General features: G+C 34.5%; 1 protein-coding gene and 1 long non-coding RNA gene across 10 annotated transcripts in view; one reads left to right on the forward strand and one right to left on the reverse strand.

Moving 5' to 3' along the window:
* Nucleotides 1-9,447, forward strand: part of LOC109502383 — a 44,514-nt gene extending 35,067 nt beyond the window's left edge. For 6 of the 8 annotated variants that reach the window (XR_006583709.1, XR_006583710.1, XR_006583712.1 and 3 more), the window contains 4 exons: nucleotides 2,876-2,966; nucleotides 4,770-4,950; nucleotides 8,216-8,257; nucleotides 8,499-9,447. This is a non-coding gene — a long non-coding RNA (uncharacterized LOC109502383). The remainder of the gene's footprint in view (nucleotides 1-2,875; nucleotides 2,967-4,769; nucleotides 4,951-8,215; nucleotides 8,258-8,498) is intronic. The other 2 variants (XR_002160952.2, XR_002160950.2) reach the window with 1 other exon arrangement.
* Nucleotides 1,246-22,162, reverse strand: DEPDC1 (DEP domain containing 1). Of its 2 annotated transcripts, XM_003990181.6 has the most exons (12): nucleotides 21,979-22,161; nucleotides 19,631-19,896; nucleotides 16,244-16,400; nucleotides 15,674-15,792; nucleotides 15,116-15,246; nucleotides 13,694-13,741; nucleotides 9,927-10,064; nucleotides 7,784-8,635; nucleotides 7,153-7,325; nucleotides 5,263-5,439; nucleotides 3,663-3,848; nucleotides 1,246-2,954 (listed from the first exon to the last, which is right to left on the reverse strand). In XM_003990181.6, exons 1-12 carry the CDS (start codon nucleotides 22,024-22,026, stop codon nucleotides 2,814-2,816), a joined length of 2,436 nt encoding a protein of 811 aa, XP_003990230.3. In that variant the 5' UTR covers nucleotides 22,027-22,161; the 3' UTR covers nucleotides 1,246-2,813. The 2 variants fall into 2 exon arrangements, with proteins under 2 accessions (XP_003990230.3, XP_019692776.2); XM_019837217.3 differs by lacking the exon at nucleotides 7,784-8,635 and having other exon boundaries at nucleotides 21,979-22,162.
* Nucleotides 22,163-23,106: the final 944 nt, after the last annotated feature.

Raw genomic sequence — 23,106 nt, forward strand, 5'->3', positions numbered from 1 at the left:
ACATCCCCCACCCCTAGTTCTTAGAAAATAAGAAATAAGATTCTGAGTCAATAAAAGAGCTATTTTTGAGTAATAAAAGATTGTTAGTTGCTGTACTTTATTGTATTTAGAACTGTTAAGTTTATTTTAGTGAAACTGACTTTATTTCTTTCAGTTAAGAGTTTAATATTAAAACTAGCTATCCTTCATTTTCTCTCCTAGAAAGGCTTCAACGCCACACACACACACTCTCTCTCTCTCTCTTTACCTTCAAAATCAAAGGCAGGTATATCTGTTGCAGAAGTACACAGGTTGCCAGGATATAAAATTTCAGAACTATCTCTAATTCCACCAAATATGAGGTCAAATTATTGCCAATGATAGAATAGAAACATATGGTGAAAACTGCATCCCATGTTTTCACATACTCAAGAATATTGGTTCCGAAGGTATGTGCACTTTCCTTCCTTATCAAATTTTCCCTTTATATTAGGTTAAAATTTTTTAGCCAGTGTGTACAATCAGAACCCTAATCTCGTAACTAAACAATAGTTTAATAAGACTCACCAGTTGTTCACAATTTTGTTTGGTTCATTGTGTGCCCAAAGCAACTGAAAGAATACAGGACTATGTTTTTGCTAAGATCTCTTCTAAGTGCTATAATTCTAGGTAATTCTAATAATAATTGTTAATATTTATAGAATGCTTCTTCTAGCCTAGATACTGCTAAGCACTACATATGCATTATTCAGTTTAATTCTCACAATAATCCTAAAAGAGAGATACTATTATAATCTTTATCATATGGATAAGGAAAGTAGAACTTAGAGCAGTTAAGTAATTTGTCTGAGGTTACATAGTAAATAGCATGGTAAAATTCAAACCTGACTTCAAATTCATGTCATTAAAATTTTTTTAAGTTTGTTTGTTTGTTTGTTTATTTACTTATTTATAGCAAGCAAGAGCAAGCAAGAACATGAGTGGGGTAGGGGCAGAGAAAGAGGGAGAGTGAGAGAGAATTCCAGGCAGGCTCCATACTGTCAGTGCAGAGCCAGATGCAGGGGTTGAACTCAGGAATAGTGAGATCATGACCTGAGCCAAAATCAAGAGTGAGACACTTAACTGAATGAGCCACCCAGGCACCCCATGTTACTAAATTGTTACACTAATTTTATAATCTCAATTGCATGCACACTAGCTCAGATGAAAAATTACTCTGTCTTTATAGTATTTATATATTTAATATCAATAAATACAAAAACAAAATTAAGTTGTTACAAAACCCACAATAATTTTTATCTCAATATGCATAGAATTCACATTATTATACATCTTTAAACAGGAAGTTTTAGCATATAAACACCTTAGAAAAAGCTCTAATTTGGTCCTATAATCTTATAGCTAAGGTTTCTGGGCAAAAGATATGTAGCTGCCATTTTATATTTAAGTTTTTAATAAAAAATCTCAAATGAAACACTGTCATTTTAGAGTACATTACATTGATAAATGAAAAGTCATTGAAGAATAAGTGTTTATGACATCCCAGATACTCTGTACATTTTTACACTTGAATGGATATTAAATAATCTTAGAGTAAAATATGGAAGAAAAACTGCCTCAAGTTTGTGTTCAGTCACTAAAGCAGAAATATGGATAACCCTGTATTAAGATGAAAAGCATTTATAATCTGCATTTTCTTCCAGTGAAATAATAAAGCCAATGTGCCACCAGCTTGGTATTTACTTGTTTATAAAAAGTGTTTAGGGACTGATTCTCAAAGTTGGGTAAATATTGGTATCATCTAGAGAGTTTGAAAATACTGATGCCTATATATCATCCCTTAAAATTTGGATGTAACTGATACAAGGTAGAGCCTGAGCATGTATTATTTTAAAACTTTCCAGGTGATTCTAATATGTAACAGTTTGAAAAATACTAGCTGAGAGAACTGTTACATAACTAAAGAGCTCCGTATTCAGCTGAAGGACTCCTTCAGAGTGTGTATTGTTATTTTAAGTATCTGATAGGTGTCTCCCTTGATTAGAAAATAAATACTTTCAAGAAAGACATTTTGTTTTATTCACCTTAGTCTCTCCATAACTGGAATAATAAAAGGCACATAGTAGTTGCTAAATAAATATATTTTGAATGAATACATGATTGCTTTATACTTCTTTTACACCACTATCTTCCAGTAGATACATGAACATAAGAATGCAAGAGATATTTATTGAAAAATTGAATGACCGAAGCACTCGGGATAAATGTTTAAAGCCAACTGAAGACTTACATGTACATATTTTAAAAACACACATATATAAATAGATCAAAAGTAGAAAAAGAGTATACAAAAGAGTGCAGCATTTAACAGTAGAGAATTCACTGAGTTTTCCAATATTCTTCACATTCTTATTCTTAGAAATAAGAGTATCCCTAAATAACTTGTACTTTAATATTCATAAGCACATGTGCAGATAAGTTAATTTCTTTTAAAAACAGAATTATAGCTTAATCTTGATAAACATGTCAGGTTTCAAAATTCAAGTAAATAAAATTTTAGCACATACTGTAATAGCTTTTCCAGATGTTGTGTCAAAAAAAAAAAAATGTTTCTGGTTAAAGTATCTGGTATTGCTTTTGTTATTTGCTCACAGTTGAGACTCACTACTTTCTTAGCAGTCTTACACTGATAAAAAATTACTTTGGTACCTCCATACATGTGTTTTATTTAGAAAAACCTTATTAATAAATAGACTTCCTTTTTTAGTAGCTAAATTCTTAAGTATGGCTTCATTCACCAAAGTTCTACAAGTATTACATAATTTTTAATACAGTTAGTATCTTAGACTACGAAACTTTGTTTTTTTTAAAATTAGCATTGGTTGTTTGATTGTAGGTTTGTCACCAAAAAGTACTGCTTCGCTCTCCGTGGTTGGAAATCTTTTCTGATATATCAAGGGATATTCCTTCTGAAACTTAAAAATGAGGTGAGGAATTAGAGAGTATTTAACATTATTATCCTAGCTGAAGCCAAGTTCAACATTTTATAAGAATTCAGTGACTTTCTCAAAGATGTATTTCAGAAATAAGTATCTTTTCAATTTATCCTTGCCTCTCCCTCTGCTTTCTCATATATGAAAGGTATAAGGTAAAATTTCTTAGATCCCAGTTAACATTAATATACTAGGATTCTCTTCTGATGTGTTTTCCTCCTAAATTCTAGATGTTCTTCCTTTCCATTGGTAAAGCCTATGAAGGCCAGAATAATCTAGTATATTTCATATTTGAGTATCTCAGACCTGGAATTAAACTTGCCAGAATCATGTTACTACTGAATTTTGGTAGAGATAAAAAATTGTAAATGGTAATAATGAGTCACCAAAAGCTATGTATTACAATCAAATTTTATAATTGTTTTTTCAGGGCAATCTAAGTTATAATCATTGGAAGTAAAGGAAGAGTTATCTGTTATTATTATTGTTATTATTTAAATTTAGTAAGAGTATATTTATATTTATAAAGAGTAAAACCAGGAATGTAGGTTACATTTACATACACACCTATATATACAATATCTAAAATCCAAAATAATGAGAAATTAGATTCTAAATGTTACTAAATAACAATCAGCAACAGCATATTTAAAAAGATTTATGTGATTGAGAACTTATGCATTCTCTTACCTGTTTTAGTTTTTTCCTTTTCTCCTTTAGAGGCAAACTCTTGTTTTTAATAATATTCTCTAAAAGTTCTGCAATTGCAGCTTGTGAGGTAGACACTTTTTGTTCATCAAACTCCTGAGCACTAATCTGCTTACAGTATGAATATGTTGGCAAAGGAACAATCAGTCCATCTCCAGGATTTTTAATCTGTTTTGAACAAAATGATATAGTCCAAGTCTATTAATTCTGTTCATGTTCCTGTTTGCTAAGTGTTCTTTTGATGGGATTTAGCATGTATTTATTCGCCACCAAACATTCAACATTAAAAAAAAAAAAACAAAACTGTGTTATGCAATAGAGTAGTGATAAATCCCAGGATCTACATCCCAGACCCACAACCTACTAGCTTTGTAACCTTCAGCAAGTTATTTAACTTCTCTTGGTCTGTTTCCTCACCTGTAAAATGGGGATTACATGAGATAATGTATATAGAGGGCTTAGAACAGAATAAGTATTAAATAAGGCAGCCATCCATCATCATTGCTATTAACCATGTATTTTATTCTTTTAACTACAAAACAATAAAAATCAAAGTAATATTTGAAAAGTTTTATTTATTTTGTGAGACAGGGAGGGAGAGAGAGAGTGTGTGTGGGCAGGGAGGTGCAGAGAGAGAGAGATGGAGAGAGGGAGAGAGGTGGGGGGCGGGGAGAGAGAGAGCGAGAGAGAGAGAATTCCAAGCAGGCTCTATACTGTCAGCGGAGCCCGACACGGGGCTTGAACTCATGAACCACGAAATCATGACCTGAGCTGAAATCAATAGACGCTTAACTGACCGAGCCACCCAGGTGCCCCAAAGTGATGTTTTAATTCACTTTAAAATATTAATGTTTTGACGTAGTAAGAGTATTCATATACTGTTTTTGAGGTGTAGGAGCATGGGAAGATACTATAACATCTGCTCATAAAGGAAGGAAATTATAGGGATAATTATGTTAAGCCAGGGCAATATTAGAATGGTATGTATGGGAAGAAACATGAATATATGTGCTGGGCTGCCAAAGAGTGAATATAATAGACATCTGTTGTTTTGGTTACTCAGTATTCCTTCTCTCCTTCTTTTAATAGTTTCTTCCCGTTCCACCTCCACTATCCTCACCTTTTTTGAAGAACAGATTCTCCTCTAATCTATGGAGAGCCAATCAGAGCATGGCCCTGTCTCCAACGCATTCACCCTCAACCACCTAAAAGATGTGTATCTAGCCTGGATGGGGCCAATCAGAGTCCATGTGAAGAACTTTTCAAACTGGTAGGCGAAGGGATAGTTCTTTTTTCCTTTGGATTAAAAATGTTAAGTCTGTGATTTAAGAACTTTAATCACACTTATGGATCCCCCATCATGTGAAGGAGACTTTTGTCAAATACAGGACCAAGATGGAAATAAGAGATGAAGGAAACAGTTTTATTGCTATTTGAGTCTCCAAATTCTGTCTACATTCCTGACTTTTAGAGGTTATTTACGTGAGCTGATAAAGTCTTCCCTTTTCATTAGGCTAGTTTGAGACGAATTTGCCACTTGGAACTGAATAATGCAGACAATTTTAAGATTTACAATACATACATAGCCCTTTTTTAAGTAGTCAAGATGTTTATCCACCGCAGTCTGTAAGTAAGAGGGTACTTGAAGAATTTCCTGGTGATGATCCATTAAGAAAGAAACTAATCTTGCAGCAAGAAGCTCATCAAGATCCACCTCTTCAGCACAGCATAGCACACACCGAGAAAAAGTGTGTATCATCTAGAAACAAAAGATGTGAATTAAAAAATTTAAGGTATCATATAAATAAGAGTATCAGTAGTTTCTGGGTATCATGCTAAAATACTGAGATAAAGTGATAAGCAGACTTCAGCTTACAAATGAGGACAATTAATTACATTAGAAAGGTAAGAACTTAAAGTATTTGTTAAGTATTTCCTTAATATAATTCCAAAGGATTATAAAAGGCTTAGTTTTTTCTTTAATTTTGTCACAGTTGTATCAGTAAATATCATGGGTTCTATTGGTATCATATAGATATGTTACTTAAAGAATATTAAAGAATAATGACTTATTACATTAAATTAATCTCATAAAACACAAGCCAGGAGAATACATAATATATAAACTTAGTGGTTATAAAGTTGGTACCATTTAGCTTTTGAAATTCTGGAAAATAGTCCTTAATTATTTTGTCACACTTTAAAGACAATACATGTATTGTTCAATTCCATCATAAGGAGTCTTCAAATTCTGGGATAAGTTTTGTGTTTCATAACTCATTTACTCTCAATCATATCCATATTACCCACTAAGTATTAGACACACGTAAACAGACACCTCATTCTAAAATAATTACAGTTATAAGAATTCTATTTTAAGAATTATGTACATAATAGACAATGAACATATTTATTGAATTGAAATATTTTTGGTTTTATTCCTACATGTCAGTCATGTTTTCCTTTCTCCTTCCAAGACTCAGTCCTTAGCTTTTTAGTCTTCTTTCTTAGTTTTGTAGAGTTCATTTATCCTCAAAGCTTCAATTACCACCTCCCTCCAAACAATCTGCCTTCTGCCCTGATCTTCACCAGGCTCACATTTCTAACAGTCTGTTGGATAAATTTCACTTGAATGTCCTGTATACACTCAAACTCAAAAAGCATAAAACTGAAATTATCTCCTTTCTACTCATGTCTCTCAAAATATATTCCTCTACAAACTTCTCTATGCTTTTTAATGGTGTCACAATTATGCAAGAATAATTCTTCTTCTGTAGTTTGGGTCTATCATTGTTAAAGAACTGTCCTTAATGAGTAGAAGGATAGAGCTCAACTCTAGATTCCTTGCTATAAGAAAATCATTTGAAGTTGCACTGAGGAAGTGGCAGCTCTTGAAGAGAGAGAAAGAGAGAGAAGATACTATTTTAAGAGTTCATTTCCAATCAATAGCTGTATAAAATGCCTCTACCCTCATCCTCTTATGGAGTCCGAGACTGCTTCACAGTAGTTTGTCCCAATTTCTTACCCACAGTGACATGCTATCCTGATTCACAAATTCATCAAATACAACTTTCCCACTACCATAATATTCCCATAATTCTCTAGAGTTATAGTGCCCTTATGCTTTTAATTGTGCCTACTATCTCCTCTTCTTTCCCCACCAAACAGCATTGGCATAAGGCAATGGAATGTGGTCTGATGGTCTAGGTCAATCACTACGAAGTGATATGAATGAAGAGGTAAAGTGCTCAGACAAGATAAAGGTCAGGATATGAAAGTACAACATACTGGGCACAAAGGATTAATGCACCAACATTCTGCTACTAGGAAAGATATTTTTAAAAGCCTTTCTACCCCAAGAATCTAGGATTTTGAGACTAGGACATCATTCAAGTAGTACTTTTAGGTGATTTGCTTTTCTTTGTATAGTTTATGAACCAAGGCTTATTCTTTCCTTAAGAAATCAACTTACCAGTGATCTTGTACCCATTGCATCATGAAGTTGGGGCATATCAACGTTTTGACTCATTCGAGAAATCATGCGCATTAAAAGTTGAAGCTTTCTACGATTTGGTGGGGGAAGTAACAAACAACATAACTGTAGTGCATCGATGGCAACCCTCTCTAAATGAGGTTGCAGCAAACCTGGAAAGCAAAATTATACCCCACCCCCGAAAAAAAATCATCAATGACACTAGTTGCTTTCATACTATGCACATATACAGTTACGTAAGGAATATAGTTATATAAATATTAAAATAATATTTTAGTATCTAATTTCTTATAACTGTCCCTAGAAATTTCCACATTCCTCAAAAGCATGGTAAGATGCTCATTTTCTTCATAACCTATTTGAGTACTAATATCCTTCACTTACTACAAATAAAGTGACTCAGAATAAGTTAAAATTAAGTAAAAGAAAATAAGTGCTTTATATAAGTAGAATAAATCTTGGTTATGCCATGACAAGAGTCTTTTACGATAAAAACTTCTCCTTTTGGAGGAAAAATATAAAGCAGTTTCAGAGAAGAAAAGACAGGTAAGCAAAACAGTTAGTAAGCACTAAAAGTTAATATTACATGCATTGAAAGCATCAACCTTACTTTGTGTGCCAGTCAATACAGAAGAAGCTGGAGGTAAAGAATTTTCTGAAAGTTCTATTGTACTTTTGCAGAGTCTTTTATTGATTGTGGTACTAGACTCTCCGAGTTCATTTTCCATAGCTGTTTGTATACTTGTGCTGAGATGTCCAAGATTTGGTTTCATGATAATTTCAGCCACTGGCATATTGATATAACTATTACTTCTTGTACTACTTCTTAAAAGTAAACTCTGAGATCTACAGGGCTGTTTTGACTTGCATTTCCCAATACATAACTCCTCTTGGTCTTGAACAGTCAAAGTAGAGGTTCTCTTAAAACCAACACAGAGTGGTTTTTGAGTACTTTCCTCTGAATGAAGATTCATTAGGGATTCCTGTTTGGTCTTAGACTCTAAAAACTGCTTATTATGTTGTCCTTCTCTATTCACAACAGATTGATGGAAGACACTGGAGACCTCTTTACTTGAACTCCCTGGTAAGTCTACAATTCCTTCTAAAGAATAGCATCTTGATTTGACGTTAGAGGATAGAACATGCATACTACTTAAGCCTATTAAATTATGACAACTTCCTCCCATTATGTCATTAGCACTGGCTCTTCTATTTTTGAAATTAACTAGCTGCATTTTCTTAGCACATTTTTCTTGAAATCCTTGATCACTTATATGCAGTCTCTTAGTAGTATCTGATTCTTCTTTGTTTTTGTCTTTATGAAGCAGACTGAGAAGAAGACACTCAGTTGATTTGAAGGAATTCAAATTGTTTAAGCGAAGGATTTTTGAAGACTGTGGATCATCTTGAATTTTATGTATCCCACTGGGTCTATCTGAAACTGTGACGTAGCCACAAACAACTACCAGGAAATGAAACAAAAATTAAGATGCAACTGTGTGACAGTGGACAAAAATAAAACAAAAACAATAGTAAAGTTAAAAAAATAAAGCATTACTATAGTATATATTGTTAGTATAGTACAACAGCAGTTGCTTAATTCAGAAGCCACTTAAATAGGACACATGCAACATTCAGTTACAAAGTGCAAGACTGAGTAGAGGTTTTCCAACTTGTGATATAAATCACTTAAAAATCTTTTCAACAATCTAATTAAAGGAATTGAGTCAAATACATTAAAAAAATCACTGGCTTCGTCTACAAGTATTAGAAAGCTCTTAATTATAAGACAACTAACTGTACTACAATAAAACTTACACATTTGGTCTTTGTCTCTAGTAACTGGTATAGTGCTCCTAAAACGTTTGGAATTTCCAGAGAGGGCGTCTTTTGTTATCCATAGTACATCTACTGGAGAACATCTGAGTTTATGGTAATGAGGTGACTTAGGGCTGAACTTGCTTAGAAGGTTGGAGCTTTCAACCTACCTCAGACCTCCCTGAACAACAGAAGGATGTGGACTGAAGACTCAGCAAAATCACCAATAACTGATGATTTAATCAATCATGCCTATGTAACTAACCCTCAGTTAAAACTATGAAGTAACAAGGCCAACGGAGCATACAGGTTGGTGAACACATTGACATGATTGGGAGGGTGGAATCCCTGGAGAAGGCATGAAAGCTGTGTACAACCCTTACTTCTTCCACATAGCTGTTTCTGATTTGTATCTTTTATAAAAACTGGTACTCATTAAATAAAGCAGTTTCCAGAGTTCTGTGAGTTGTAGTCAATTATTAAACCCAAGGAAGGTTGTAGGGACACCCAAACTGGTAGTTAGGGCAGAAATGCGAGTGAGTAAGCCTGAGGACCTCATCTGCAGGTGGTACCTGAAGTGTGAGGGCAGTCTTGTGGAACTGAGCCCTTAATCTGTGGAGTCTGCATAACTTTGGGTGGTTAAGTATCAGAATTTAAGGAATTTGTCCTTCACTTGTAGGGTCTGGTCTAACTCTGGGAAGTCAGTGTCAGGAATGAATTGAATTGTAGTACACCCGATTGATGTGAATAACTGGTGTGAGAATGATATATTTGAATTACTGGAAGACAACATAACGGGAACCATAGTATTCCCAAACTGTAAAATAATTTATAGCTTGCCATCTTCATATTTACCTACACTTTGAGATCTTTTAAATTATGGGAAACTTGAAAATGTTAATAAATTTACATAATAAGTAAAAACTCATACATACCCAAAATGCTTACAAATAATTCATAATATTCAAAGGTAAGCAGAGGTTCAGGGAGATCTAGAAAATAATCTGCTATTGTTCTGAATACATCTCGTTCAAATCCAACATAAGTTGGATTATTCATATTACTTCTTGGCCCTAAAAGATAGAAGGCAAAAAAAATTGGTAAAATATATTTTATTTAAAAAAATTTTTTTAACATTTATTCTTTTTTTTTTTTTTTTTTCTTTTTTGAGAGTGAGAGAGACAGAGCATGAGTGGGAGAGGGGCAGAGAGAGAGGGAGACACAGAATCCAAAACAAGCTCCAGGCTCTGAGCTGTCAGCACAGGGCCCGACGCGGGGCTTGAACTCATGGACTGCGAGATCATGACCTGAGCTGAAGTTGGACACTCAACTGACTGAACCACCCAGGCACCCCAATATATTTTATTTTAAATAAAAATTTAGATATACTTATAAAAAGTGTCAAAAAGTTCTCCATGATGGAGCAAAGTTTAACAAATTCTGTCACAGTTCAAACATTTCAAAGAATTGTGCACATCACATCTCATTCTTTCTCATTATGTTTTCATTACAAATCACTGCGAATAGGGGCACCTGGGTGGCTCAGTTGGTTGGGCATTCATCCGAGTCTGGATTTCGGCTCGGATTGAGCCTCCTTGTGTGGCTCTGTGCTGACAGGGTAGAGCCTGCTTGGGATTCTCTCTCTCTCTCTGCTCCTCTGCTGCACCTATGTGCTCTCTCTCTCAAAATAAATAAATAAACTCTAAAAAAAAAAAAAAATCACTGAAAGTAACTACTAGCATTTTGTCTTAATACTTATTTACCTAAAAACTGTATATAAGGCAACATTTGAAATATATTTTAAAGCAGTAAGGTTATTTAATGAGATCTTATTGCAATTCATTTTACAAAACAAAGAATATGTAGATAATGAAAATAATTCTTCCAAATTATCTTTTGTAAATTTACATTTTCATGAATAAATTTTGTCTGACATGAAGCATACCCTTAATGAGTTTAAATAATATCTTTACATTGCCATTTCATTAGCTTAATGTTCTTTTTTTAAATTTTTATTTTTTATTTTTTTAGAGAGAGCAGGGGAGAGTGGCAGAGGGGAAGAGAGAGAGAATCTAAAGCAGGATCCATGCTCAGTGCAGAGCCCGACGCAGAGCTGATCCCACAACCCTGGGATCCTGAGGTGAGCCAAAATCAAGGGTTGGACACTCAACTGACTGAGCCACCTAGGTGCCCCTAGCTTAACGTTCTTCAAAGAATCATGCTTGCTCACTAGTTTTTTACTCATAAATAAGATCTGACTTCATATTACAGATGAGGAAACTGAAGGTTAGAGTAACTTGCCTAAGATGAAAAAAACCATTGGTGGCAAAGCTAGAATTAGAACTTAGAGCACTTAAAGCAAGACTCAGAGCTTTGAGGTCTAACAACATTTAAAGTGTGCTCCATGGACTACATAACCAGACTCATTCAATGTGCCTATTAAAAATATGTAAGTTCCTCTGTACAAACCAGAATTTATGGAGGTGAAGCTAAGAATTACTGACTTAGAAATGTTTGCTGCTGGCTCACTAATTTAGTAGTTTCCAAATGCTGAGTGTGGGAATCTTCACTAATAAGAAGCTTTTGAGGCATGTTTAGTCCAACTGGAATGAACCTACCTAATGAATCATCTAAATCAGAATCTTTGGCTAGTTTCCCTAGTGACTGTAATATGCACTCAGGTTTGAGAGTCACTATTTTATCTTTCAAGTTAAAATTTTTCTCTTCCCAAACCCAAATAATTTTACTTTTCTGCCAGCAAATTTTTGTATGGTCATAATGTGAACACACACACTGAAAAAGGATTGAAGAAAACAATCACACACATTTAACGGCTTAAAGGCTAATATGGGTTTTATGTAGAGCAAAGTAAAAATATTTTTAAAAATTATTGTTAAAGTTTTAAGTTTATTTATTTGTTTTTGAGAGAGAACGTGAGCAGGGGAGGGACAGAGAGAATCCCATGCAGGCTCCACACTCAGCGTGGAGCCTGACATGGGGCTCGATCTCATGACTGTGAGATCATGACTTGAGCTGAAATCAAGAGTCAGATGCTTAAGGATATAAGATATATTCTTAATATGTAGAATAAAAAAATGTGATAATCATTAGAAAATTTTCTAAGAACATACTCTTATTAGAATTAAAAATACAAAATTTATAGTTAGTGTATCTAGGTTTGAATACATATATCTTTATGTATCAGTAGAAGACTTTCAAAAGCCTTACTTTCTCTTCTAGAAAAAAACTGGGGATAGTATATTAATCACTCATTCCTGTATGTCACAGGATTACTGTAGGGGATTGAATAATAACTAAAAGTTTAAATGCTACCTCTAGCTAGATATATTGGTAAACTGGAATCCAGTAAGTTATATCTTTGCTATCATTTAGGTATAACATGGACTGGTAAGAAAGGGGGAAAAAAAACCTCTAAACATGGGATATTTGAGAAATTCCTGAAAATATAAGCATTGGGTTGCTAACCATGAGCCAAAGTATAAGACAGAAGGGCAGTTAGGTGGGGGAAGGCAGAAAGAGAAACTCACAAATCAAGCTTATGATTAAGATCTTTACACCTCAGTTTGATAAATAGAATCTTTCTATAACTTACATTATTTACCTTATTGCTATTTATTCTGTTATTTTGTCATATTGACACCCAGTGGACAACAAGGGAATATGTACCTATCTTGAACATTATTAATAAAATACTCATTTCATAAGAACTAGAAAAAAATCCTTTTATAAAAAAATTATTAAAATATAATTTAACTTTTAATGATTTAGAAGCACATATTTCTGCATATTTTTAAAACTGATTTTTAGGGGCACCTGGGTGGCTCAGTCGGTTAAGCATCCAACTTCAGCTTAGGTCATGATCTCACGGTTTGTGAGTTTGAGCTCTGCATCGGGCTCTGTGCTGACAGCTCAGAGCCTGGAGCCTGCTTTGGATTGTGTCCCCCCCAACCCCTGCTTGCGCTTGCTCTCTCTTCCAAAAATGAATAAACATTAAAAAAACCTTTTTTTTAAATAAAAAAATTGATTTTTTAAAGCAATTAGGGCTTTGTATTTGAGCCAGTGTCTCAAATTATAAAAATTAATTATCACTGCTCACTATTGAAAAAGCTTTTTTTCCATTTACTGATTAGTGACAGATCATTTTTTTTTATAAACATAAAAGTTCCATTAATGTATCTTATGGAGTACAAGCATGTCATGAAGCAGCTCAGTGTTGACGCTGTGTACAATGGCAAGGGGAATGAAGTAGATTTAATGTGACTTCATTTCTGATTGAACTTTTCCACTTTATAGAGCTATTACTTAAAAGTTGCTATTTGAACTCTATAGGCCTCACTAAGGCAACTGGTATAAGTTATACCTAAAAATCCTTTGATATCCACTAGCCTGTGATTTTATGATTTATGAAAACTGAGCTACAAATGATGAACTTAAATTATGAAATCACCATCTGCATAGAAAAAGTTATGGACTTTATAATGCATTCCACATGCAAGGAAATACAATCAGATCTACTAGATTGTCATTCAAACATCAAAATAAATAGCATACTTTATCAGGATTTCTATAAATTGTTTTCAAAATTTCCTTAGCTCTTATTAAATAGTATAAATATATATTTTATATAAATATATTTTATAAATATATATATATACATACACATTTTGTTTGTTTAACTTACAATTTGCCAGGCACTTCATGGCAGATAATACCCAGTGAGGAAGGTCATCTATACAAAAAAAAATTTATATTGTTCAATAATATCACCTAATTTCCATGATACTATATTTAAAACTTTACGCTTATTATATATAATTACATACACACATATATATGTATGTATGTATATGTATGTATATTACCAGGATTAAAAATTATTATATGTTTAATAAGACATAAGGTGAAGAGAATATTTTAAAATACAAGTTTAAAAGTCATAGAGATCTTGAGTTTGATTCTTTCCAGAATACATAAAACAATTACCCCCAAATTGAGGATATTTTGGTGGAGGGTTCATAAATAGTTAATGTTCATACTTGTCCACTTCCACCATGTTTTCTTTATCTTAATTTCCATTCTGATTATAGGTATGCTATTTGAATATTACTGATTTGAGTGAGACCTATGATTGAAATGATATATCTGAATATTAGGGTGCTTTTAGTGAGGCTTGCTTAAAATCTTTCATTTGCTACTAACTGAAGTATGCTGCATGAAATTGAACTGTTTTTTGACACCAGCACAAAAACCACACATACACTTAACTTGAAGAGTTTATGGTTATAAAGAATAGAAAGTTTGAATAAGAGAATATACTGTTAAGTATGTGATTTTAGGTAATTTAAGATGGGAGTGGTACAAAGCCATATGCATATGCAACATAACTTAAGTTTTTGCTTTTTGTTCCTACAATTCAAACTTTAAAGTTCTTGCCAACACAAAGAAACTCAAGTAATACATACCAGTTAATTCTACAGGCAACAGTTCATTATAAAAAATGAGTCAACATTTTGAGATTTATTGATACATTTCTTAAAATGTTAAGTTTTAAATGTAATGCTGCTGGGTTGAATATATCATTGATTTTTCCATCTTATATCTAAAATCAATACATTATATATATAAATATATATAATAAACCAGTGATCTTTAAAATACTGGTCTTGAGACTTTGGTCTTGAGGGTTTTGCATATGTCTTGACTTGTGTAAATTTATATATAACTGCTCATGTAAGCTCCAAGAAGCCATGGACCATTTTTCTCTTGTTCATCACTAAATCTTTAGTATAATGCCTGGTACATTGTAGGCCCTCAATAAAATGTAGTTAATCAATAGTTTTAATTATATTTTCATACCTTTTGGATGTTTAACCTTGCCATTTAAAAAAAAAATCATGCATAAATACCATGAGAGGCTAAAATAATAGTACCAATAATATTCACTTAAATGATTACTAAAGCACTTAAGATGATAATCTCCCCTTAATACTTTTTCAGTTAAAGTATTCTACTTTCTACATTTTTAGTCTCTCTACACCCCCACAATAGCTGCAACCTATGTTAGCAAGTTTAAAAGAGTTCAACTTCTTTTATTGATACCAACCTGATTTGTCTTGTAGTATAACTATTCCATGTTTACTTGTATTGGTCATGTTGTACATTATGTATTGAGGAACTACTTGATTTGGATTTATGACTTCTTCTAGGGATGACACACCTAAAATGGTTTGCAGGCTAAACAGAAGAAAAAATACAAACTTCTTTTTTCTACATAAAATAAGTGGAATGGGATATAAATATTAAAGAGTACGAATGGCAAACAAAGCCATCAGAATATTTTTCTTAAGCCAAACTGATAAAGGTTATAGTTAGTATCCACTTTCAAATATACTTACCTTAGTAACCTTGTAATGATTCCAATACAGACCCCGAACTATAGCTATATATAACTTTGACTCAAAGAAAAAACAAATCATACTGAAAACATTCTATTTCAACTGTACTAGAAGTTCAAGAGCACTTATTAAGAAATACAAATATAGGTTAAATTCTAAGCTTTAAGAACTAATCTGTTTTTCTGCATTTGTAGATCTTGATAAAAATGTCAAATTAACATTCTAGAACACCTGTGGAACTTGGTTAGAGCTTAGTTTTAGCTTACTAGATCAGAATAATATATCTCCAAACTTCTTCAATATCTTCTGGGCTTATTTCTCTATTATCAACTGAGTTTTCTTGATCTTCATTGATTATTACATGGTTCATTTTCTCTATATTTTCCTGGAAAAAAAATTACTTTGGTTTAACATGCTATGCTCAAATTAAGGAAATATTGAACTGACACAATTCCTAATATTTAGTAATTCTACTAGTAAACAGTCCACTGTGAAGCTGTAAGTTTAAGTGTCACCTGAAGGAATAAGGTTAACATATGGCAATAAAGCTTTTTGGTTTTGTAGCTGCCCCTACCACTCTCAAATCAATTTAAAACAAAACATGTTTAAGTTATACAAATACTGTTTCAGGTGTGTCTTATTACCATTTTTATTATTGTTCCTATGGGTTCTATTGTTCTACCGTAAAACATATACACATATTTTTGGAATATAATGTAGGTCAAGAGACTTTAGTATTGGCTTCAAATATTAAAGAACTATCTACTTTTAATGTTTTATAATTAAGTACATGGTAATAAAATTTAAACTAGTGATTAGTAAAAAGGATGTTTTACCTGAGAGAAATGTAATCCAGGTTTTTTAGGAGTTCTACGAGATAAATTTCGTAATTTAAAAATGCTATCTTTATCTTTGGAAAAGTTCTCTATGCTGTTTTTTCTCAATTCTGGATGCCTTCGTGGAAAACTTTTAAGCGGAGAATTTGCAGGAAATCTGGTTTAAGAATAATATGCAATTAAATAATGTAAGATCAGAAACAAAGTTTTAGTGTCTGTTTATCTTTTAAAAATCACAAAAGAACTGAATTTATTTATATTATTTATATTACCAAGGAAGGAAGATTCTACATAAATTGATTTTCCCATTAAACCTTTAAAAACATTTTAATGGTTTCCTACTTTTTTAGTATATTGTATGTATTCTAACTTTATATCTGGATAAGTAAGAGTTATTATTGGGATCAATTCTGTTGAAGAAAAAAATAGTTCCATTTTCTAAATTTCTTTGACAAGCTATCTAATTTATATATATTTTCTGATCTTTGTCTGACTGTTCTTGTTCTGATTTCCAGAGCTTGGTCTCTGTTATTCCTTTTGACTATAATGCTTTTTCCCCCTTCCAGTATAATAAAAAATATTTCAAAGATACAAGAAAGTACGGAAAATAATGTAAACATCCAGATATGTAATCATCAACCATTAAACAATACAATATTTAACATTTTACTCAAGACTTCATTATTAAAAAAAAAAAAAAAGACTTCATGATTATTTTTTTGTTAATCAAATTCTTTGCTTATTCTATTTCTTTCTCTTTCTGAGGGAAGCCATTAACTTGCAGTTAGTGTGTTTCTTTCTTATTCACGTTTTTATACTTTTAATAAGTATACATAAACAACATATGGCTTGGTTTTTTTTCTCTATGGTATTTATATATTAATATATAAGATATATGTATAATGTATAAAATAAAATATGCATAAGTTTTTAGTGACCTCAGAAGTTCTTATTCCATGATCCTAAAAATATTTTCTTATACCAAGTTCCCATGTACAGTTGACCTTTGAACATGGGTTTGAACTGTGCAGCACACTTATACACATTTTTTGTATATACAGTACGGTATTATAAATGTATTCTCTCTTATGATTTTCTTAATAACATTTACTTTTCTCTAGCTTATTTTAATGTAACAATACAGTATATAATACATTTAACATACAAAATGTGTGTTAATTATTTATTTTATTGATAGGGCTTCTGGTCAACAGTAGGCTATCACTAAAGTTTTTGGCGAGTCAAAAGTTGTATGTGGATTTTTGACCATGCAGGGGAGGGGGCTGGTGCCCCTAAGCTGCGTTATTCAAGGATCAACTATATGTATAGTTTTGTTTTTTCAGTACTTAATTATTTAAATTTAAGCCCAGATATTGGGTAGGGAAATTCTCTCCTCCTTGTTCTTCAAAATTGCCTTGGACTTTTATATTACTAAAAATACTTTAGAACCTGCTTGTCAAATTCTATAAAAAATTATATAGGGGTTTTGAATGAAATTGCATTTAATTTATATATATATCAATTGCGGAGAAATGACTTATTTATGATAATAAGTCTTCTTTCTTTAAAAATATTTATTTATCTTTGAGAGAGAGAGCTCATACACATGAGTGAGGAGGGGCAGAGAGAGAGGCAGACAGAGAACCCCAAGCAGGCTCTGTGCCATCTGTGCCCTTAGCACAGAGCCCAACATGACTGGAACTCACAAACTGTGAGATCATGACCTTAGGTGAAATCAAGAATCCAACACTTAACCAACTAAGCCACCCATGCGCTCTGGATACTAAGTCTTCTGATTCATCAACAGGATATCCTTCTTCACTTATTACCTTTAAAACAATTATATAATTTTCTCCAGTAAAGTCTCACACATTTTTGGTAAAGTTTATTTTTAAGTATACTTCATAAATTTGCTAACATTATAAAACACTTAGAGGCAGAGAGACTAGTTGAAGAGTTATGCAGAATTCTGGGTAAGAGAGAAAAATGGTTTAACAAAATGAACTATCAGAGTGAAGGGAGGAGTAGATCAGAGAACTGCTAAAGTAGTATAACAGAGATGGTCTGTTAATTAAATCATATTTAAAGGGGAGAAAAAGGAAAAGAATCAAAACAGCTATAGGGAAGACAGTGCTATTCAGTTAAGTATGGAGTAAGAAGATAAAATTTGGGTTAAGACATGATAGTGATTTTTCTATATGTTATATCTGAAGTGCCTAATGGGCAAAAATAGGTCTGAAGCTCAGGGATATATTTGGGTTGGAAGTTTGAAAGTTATAAGGAAAGTAGGTGAAGACATGGCAAGAGATTGCCCAGGGAGACAGTGAAGTAAAGACAAGTCTAGGACCTTTAGAACCAGTAACAGCTAAAGGATGAATAATAGCAAAGGAGCTCACAAAGTGCCTAAGCAGTAGTTAAGACAGGCAGGATTTGTAGAGTGCTATACAAAAGGAACTACTCACATGTTTGTTACTGCAATTTACTTGTACAACATAAATCATCTTTGATACACAAGAATCAACTACTAAGGCACTTCATTTGAAAAGTACTAATTTTTTAGAGAGAAAAAACATGGATATTAGAATCCAAAGACCTAGTTTAATAATATATAACATAGAACCCTGCACATGAGAGAAAAAGCAATGGTGCTGGCCTAAGGGAGTCAGAAAGGCTCCACAGAGGAGGCTGCAATAGAATTGACAGGAGAGCAAATGTATTTACTAATCTGACAATGTCTACAGTGTTTCAAGGTAGAAGAACATATTTCAGACAGATATAACAAGATTTACTGAAGCATGGTCTCAGCTTCCTCATCTGTAAAAAGAAGTTAATACCTAACCTGCTTAGCTAGTCCAGGGATTAAGTAAGAAAACATGTAAATCATAAAGCAGGTCTTCTGATATATGGTAAATCCTTAAAAAATATTCTCTTTAACCTATAGTATATTTCTTCTGTTATTTATTATATAAATTTTGCTATTATTTCTTTTATAACATGTATTCTTAGGTTATATGAGATTATGTTACTTGGAAGCAAGGACCTGTGAGAATTTGTCTTATAATTCTTGAATCTATGAAACTAAAGGTTAATAATGACCTATCCTTGAAATGTTACAGATTTCAGAATATGCAGAAGTGATATCACATTCTTTCCTCCCAATACTTATTTTATTATATATACTATCTAACATTTTAAAAGTTTTAATTGTGTAGCAATTAACTTTAAATTCTAAGTGGTTTTAATTGCACTAAGAGCAGTAACAGTTTTATAAAGAAAACATGTTTTTTTTTTCTGAAAAAGCTGCAATTTTAGTAAAAGTATTATAGAAGTGGAGTTAAATTATATTGTTAAGTAATTCAGTTTTGTAGTTATTTATCTGTTCAGTACCTGAATAGCTGACTGTTGTCATCAAGATTTTCTGATCCCCATCTGCCTTTGATATCTTCAATTACATGATTTTTAAGAAATTTTCTTAACAATTGGATTGTCTGTTGCCTTGTAACTTCAGGACCAAAATTATTATTATTTCTTAATAGGTCATAAAGCCAGTCCACTGCTTCTCCTGCTGTAAAACAATTGCCATATTTTTTAAAGTGTTGCCTGTGTTTTCTTAGAGGCATTCCTGCTCGAAAAGATGTTGTAATTTCATTCCACTGCAAAAAGAAAATATTAAAAAAGAAATTAAACATTGTGCTGACTCAAAACAAATTAGACAAAGAACATTATTTTATTCATATCTGATTACATCATAATTCGTGAAATCATTGATCTTATTTACTATAGAAAATTTTATATATCATACTGATTTCTATTAATTCTGGCATTGTAATAATACGTCTTTGTAATAGTGTAAAGGCACTTATTGGCTGGTTGGCTTATTTAGGAAACCTAGAAATAATGAAGAACTGTAATGAACTTGCTTCTTAACCTTCAACAGAGAAAGTACCCGTTTTTTTTTTTTTAAATTTTAACTAATATTAGTAAAATGCTGGTAACATTTGTGTCAGACACTGCTCTACATTCATTACTTCACTTTCATTCTCACAATTCTATGAATAGGTACTATTATTATCCCGTTTTCATATAAGGAATATGAAGCACAGAGAGACTGATAATTTGACCAAGGTTACAGAACTAAGTGATGAACTCAGGCATTGAAACCCAGGTTTGAATATTCTAGAACCTGCAGTAATAACTACCAAGCTGGCCAAACAAAATTGATGGCAGGCAGTAGTTTTACTGGTAAAATACCTTTAATGTTGCAATATCTTCTATATTTATTATAGTATTTTTTAAACGTTTATTTTTGAGAGAGAGAGACAGAGAGAGAGAGAGAGAGAGAGAGAGAGAGAGAGAGAGAACGTGCGTTGGAGTGCAGGGGAGGGGCAGAGAGAGAGGGAGACACAGAATCCCAAGCAGGCCTCCAGCTGTCAGTGCAGAGCCTGAGGAAGGACTCAAACTCAGCAACTGGGAGATTCCGACCTGAGCAGAAATCAAGAGTCCAACGCTTAACCCACTGAGCCACCCAGGCGCTCCAATATTTACTATAGTGTTTCTTATGTAAAGATTCCAATAGTGAACACCGAACAGATGAGGCAAATTAAGGAAGCTTTAAGTCCACTATATATTTAATAACAGTGATATACCTATGTTTTAAAAAGATACTCATATTTTCTAAATTGTCCCCAACCCAAGCTTTCAAGGTTTGTGGAGGCTAGAACAGTGGAGAACTAAGGTGGTGGTGGTGGTGCAAAATGAACACATCACTTTTTAATTGAAAAATCCTCCATTAGAGGCCAAGAAATCTGACTTGTAACCCCAACTGTGTGGCACCACAACACAAAACCTAAGAGTTGAAAACACAATAACTATTCTTCCCACCACACCTCCCCATTTCACACATTTATTTACTGAAGAAACACTGAGCTGTAGCCTATCCATAGGATCTATACATCACAACACACGTTCACACGCAGTATCCTCTCAGGATATCCTTAAGGTAGATATGCATCATTAGCCCTACTTTCCCAATGTGGAAACTGAGGCTCACAGCAGTTAAGTCACTCGCCTAATGTCTCCTACCCCGTGGCGCTGTATTCTCTTGGTTTGAAAATTTAAGTGCACAAAGACTCTGTACAAATCCAGTGACTACCAACGGTGGTTCCTGACGAGTATCTTAAACACTCTGGGTTTAGTTTTTAAATGGGCAGCTGTTACCTAGTGCTATTCAGTCGGTAGATCCTGCATTAAATTCTACAGGCCCCGCAAAACGAAGCTGTCACATTCGGACTGTCCCCATTCTGACACTCCAGAGTAATGGAACTCTGAATTTTTTTTTTGTATCCAGATGGGGGTAGAAAATCAGACGTGGGGAACGGCTAAAATCATAATATTCTCTGATGTTCCAGGGCAAGCTGACAACTGCAGGCACAGTTGTCGCCCAAACAAGGCCAGAGTATGATACGCCATCCCGGGGACGAGACCCTTTGGACAAACGGCTCACAGGGAGGGACACAGCCCCGACCTCCAGGTAAGGGGGAGAGGCGTGTCCCGCAAGGGTTTCCTGATACCGGTTTATTCCCCCGCCCCCCTCCCCCGACGTCTCAGAAAACCAAACCCAAACCAGGTTCTGGGACCCGTCTGTCCGCCCCAGGCAAAACTCCGAACGCTCTCACGTAAAGTCGGTGGCGGCCACGGCTGCGGTTGGCCGGTCTAGTCGTTCTGCGCTGTCTTACCAGCTTGGTGGCCCGATAAGGTCCGGGAGGCACACTCCGACTCTCCATTCCGCCCGCCGGGCCCGGAGGTCTGTCAGCGCTCAGCGCGGTGCATGGCGGCCTTAGGCGACTCTAGGGCTCTGGGGGCCCCGACGGCGGCTGGCTGGGAACAACCGTCCGCCGCGCCGCGGATTTGAATAGCGCAGAGGGCTGCGCTGATTGGTCGCGGCCCTGAGTCACGTGGCGCGCCGCAGGGATCCGGCTGCGGTTGGCTTGCACAGTGGAGCCTCTCAGGGCTGGGGCGCTGGCGGTGCGTGGCTGGCACCCGCTAGTCAGCGCGGGGGCCGGGCCCGTGGGACGGGCTCTGGGCTTCACCCGGCTGTCCTGGAGCTGCTTCTCCCTCTTGCGGTTGCAGGCGAGGCGGAGTCTTGTTTCCACACTAAGAACCGGTGAGGCAGTTTAGTCACGGACTGGATGGTTTGGAGACCAGGCTTTGGCTTAAGGGAATTTGAAATTTGAAAAGAAAAAGGAAAACAAAACCCTAAGCCCTTTTAGCCTGGCTCTACAGGATCTCCAGCAGTAGTTGGCATGTAAAACAAAGCATCTCTGGGGCGTAGCTTTCACCTGACAAATCCCTTGGTTTTGCTTCTAAAAAGCTTCCTGGGTGTATGTTGCTGTGCTGTCGTTCTGATACAGCTTAGCAGGGGCCATGGTTCTGTTCGCAGTGCAAAAATGTAGGTTATCCACACCCCCTTTAATTTGGAGGTAAAATGGAGCATAAGTAGATTTCCGTTAAGTACACACACCATGAAGGGCTTGAGAAAGGTTGTGTAAAACTTGCCAAGTAGCTCCCCTGAAGAAAATCTACCATGTCTTTATAGGAATGCTGGTTATGTTTAAATCACAATCATAGGCTTAAAAATTCGATGGGATTTTAGAAAATCTGTAACAAACGTTCTTTTTCTTCTTCTTTTTAAAAGTTTATTTATTTTGAAAGAGAGAGAGCAGGGGAGGGGAAGGGAGAGAGGGAGAAAGAATCCCAAGCAGGCTCTGCACTGGCACTTGAACCCACAAGCAGTGAGTGACATCACGACCTGAGTCGAAATCAAGAGTGGGATTAACCGCCTGAGCCACCCAAGTGCCCCCAAA

This window comes from Felis catus, chromosome C1 (genome assembly GCF_018350175.1).
Source record: "Felis catus isolate Fca126 chromosome C1, F.catus_Fca126_mat1.0, whole genome shotgun sequence".
NCBI lineage: Eukaryota > Metazoa > Chordata > Mammalia > Carnivora > Felidae > Felis > Felis catus.

Excerpts from the sequence above, each read along its gene's own strand:
- DEPDC1 (XM_003990181.6), bottom strand. The coding sequence starts at position 22,026 with ATGGAGAGTCGGAGTGTGCCTCCCGGACCTTATCGGGCCACCAAGCTG. Across the intron at positions 16,401-19,630 it reads GACAACAGTCAGCTATTCAG|ATTTCCTGCAAATTCTCCGC; the intron begins GTACTGAACAGA and ends TTCTTAAACCAG. Across the intron at positions 8,636-9,926 it reads ATTATTTGTAAGCATTTTGG|TTGTTTGTGGCTACGTCACA; the intron begins GTATGTATGAGT and ends ATTTCCTGGTAG.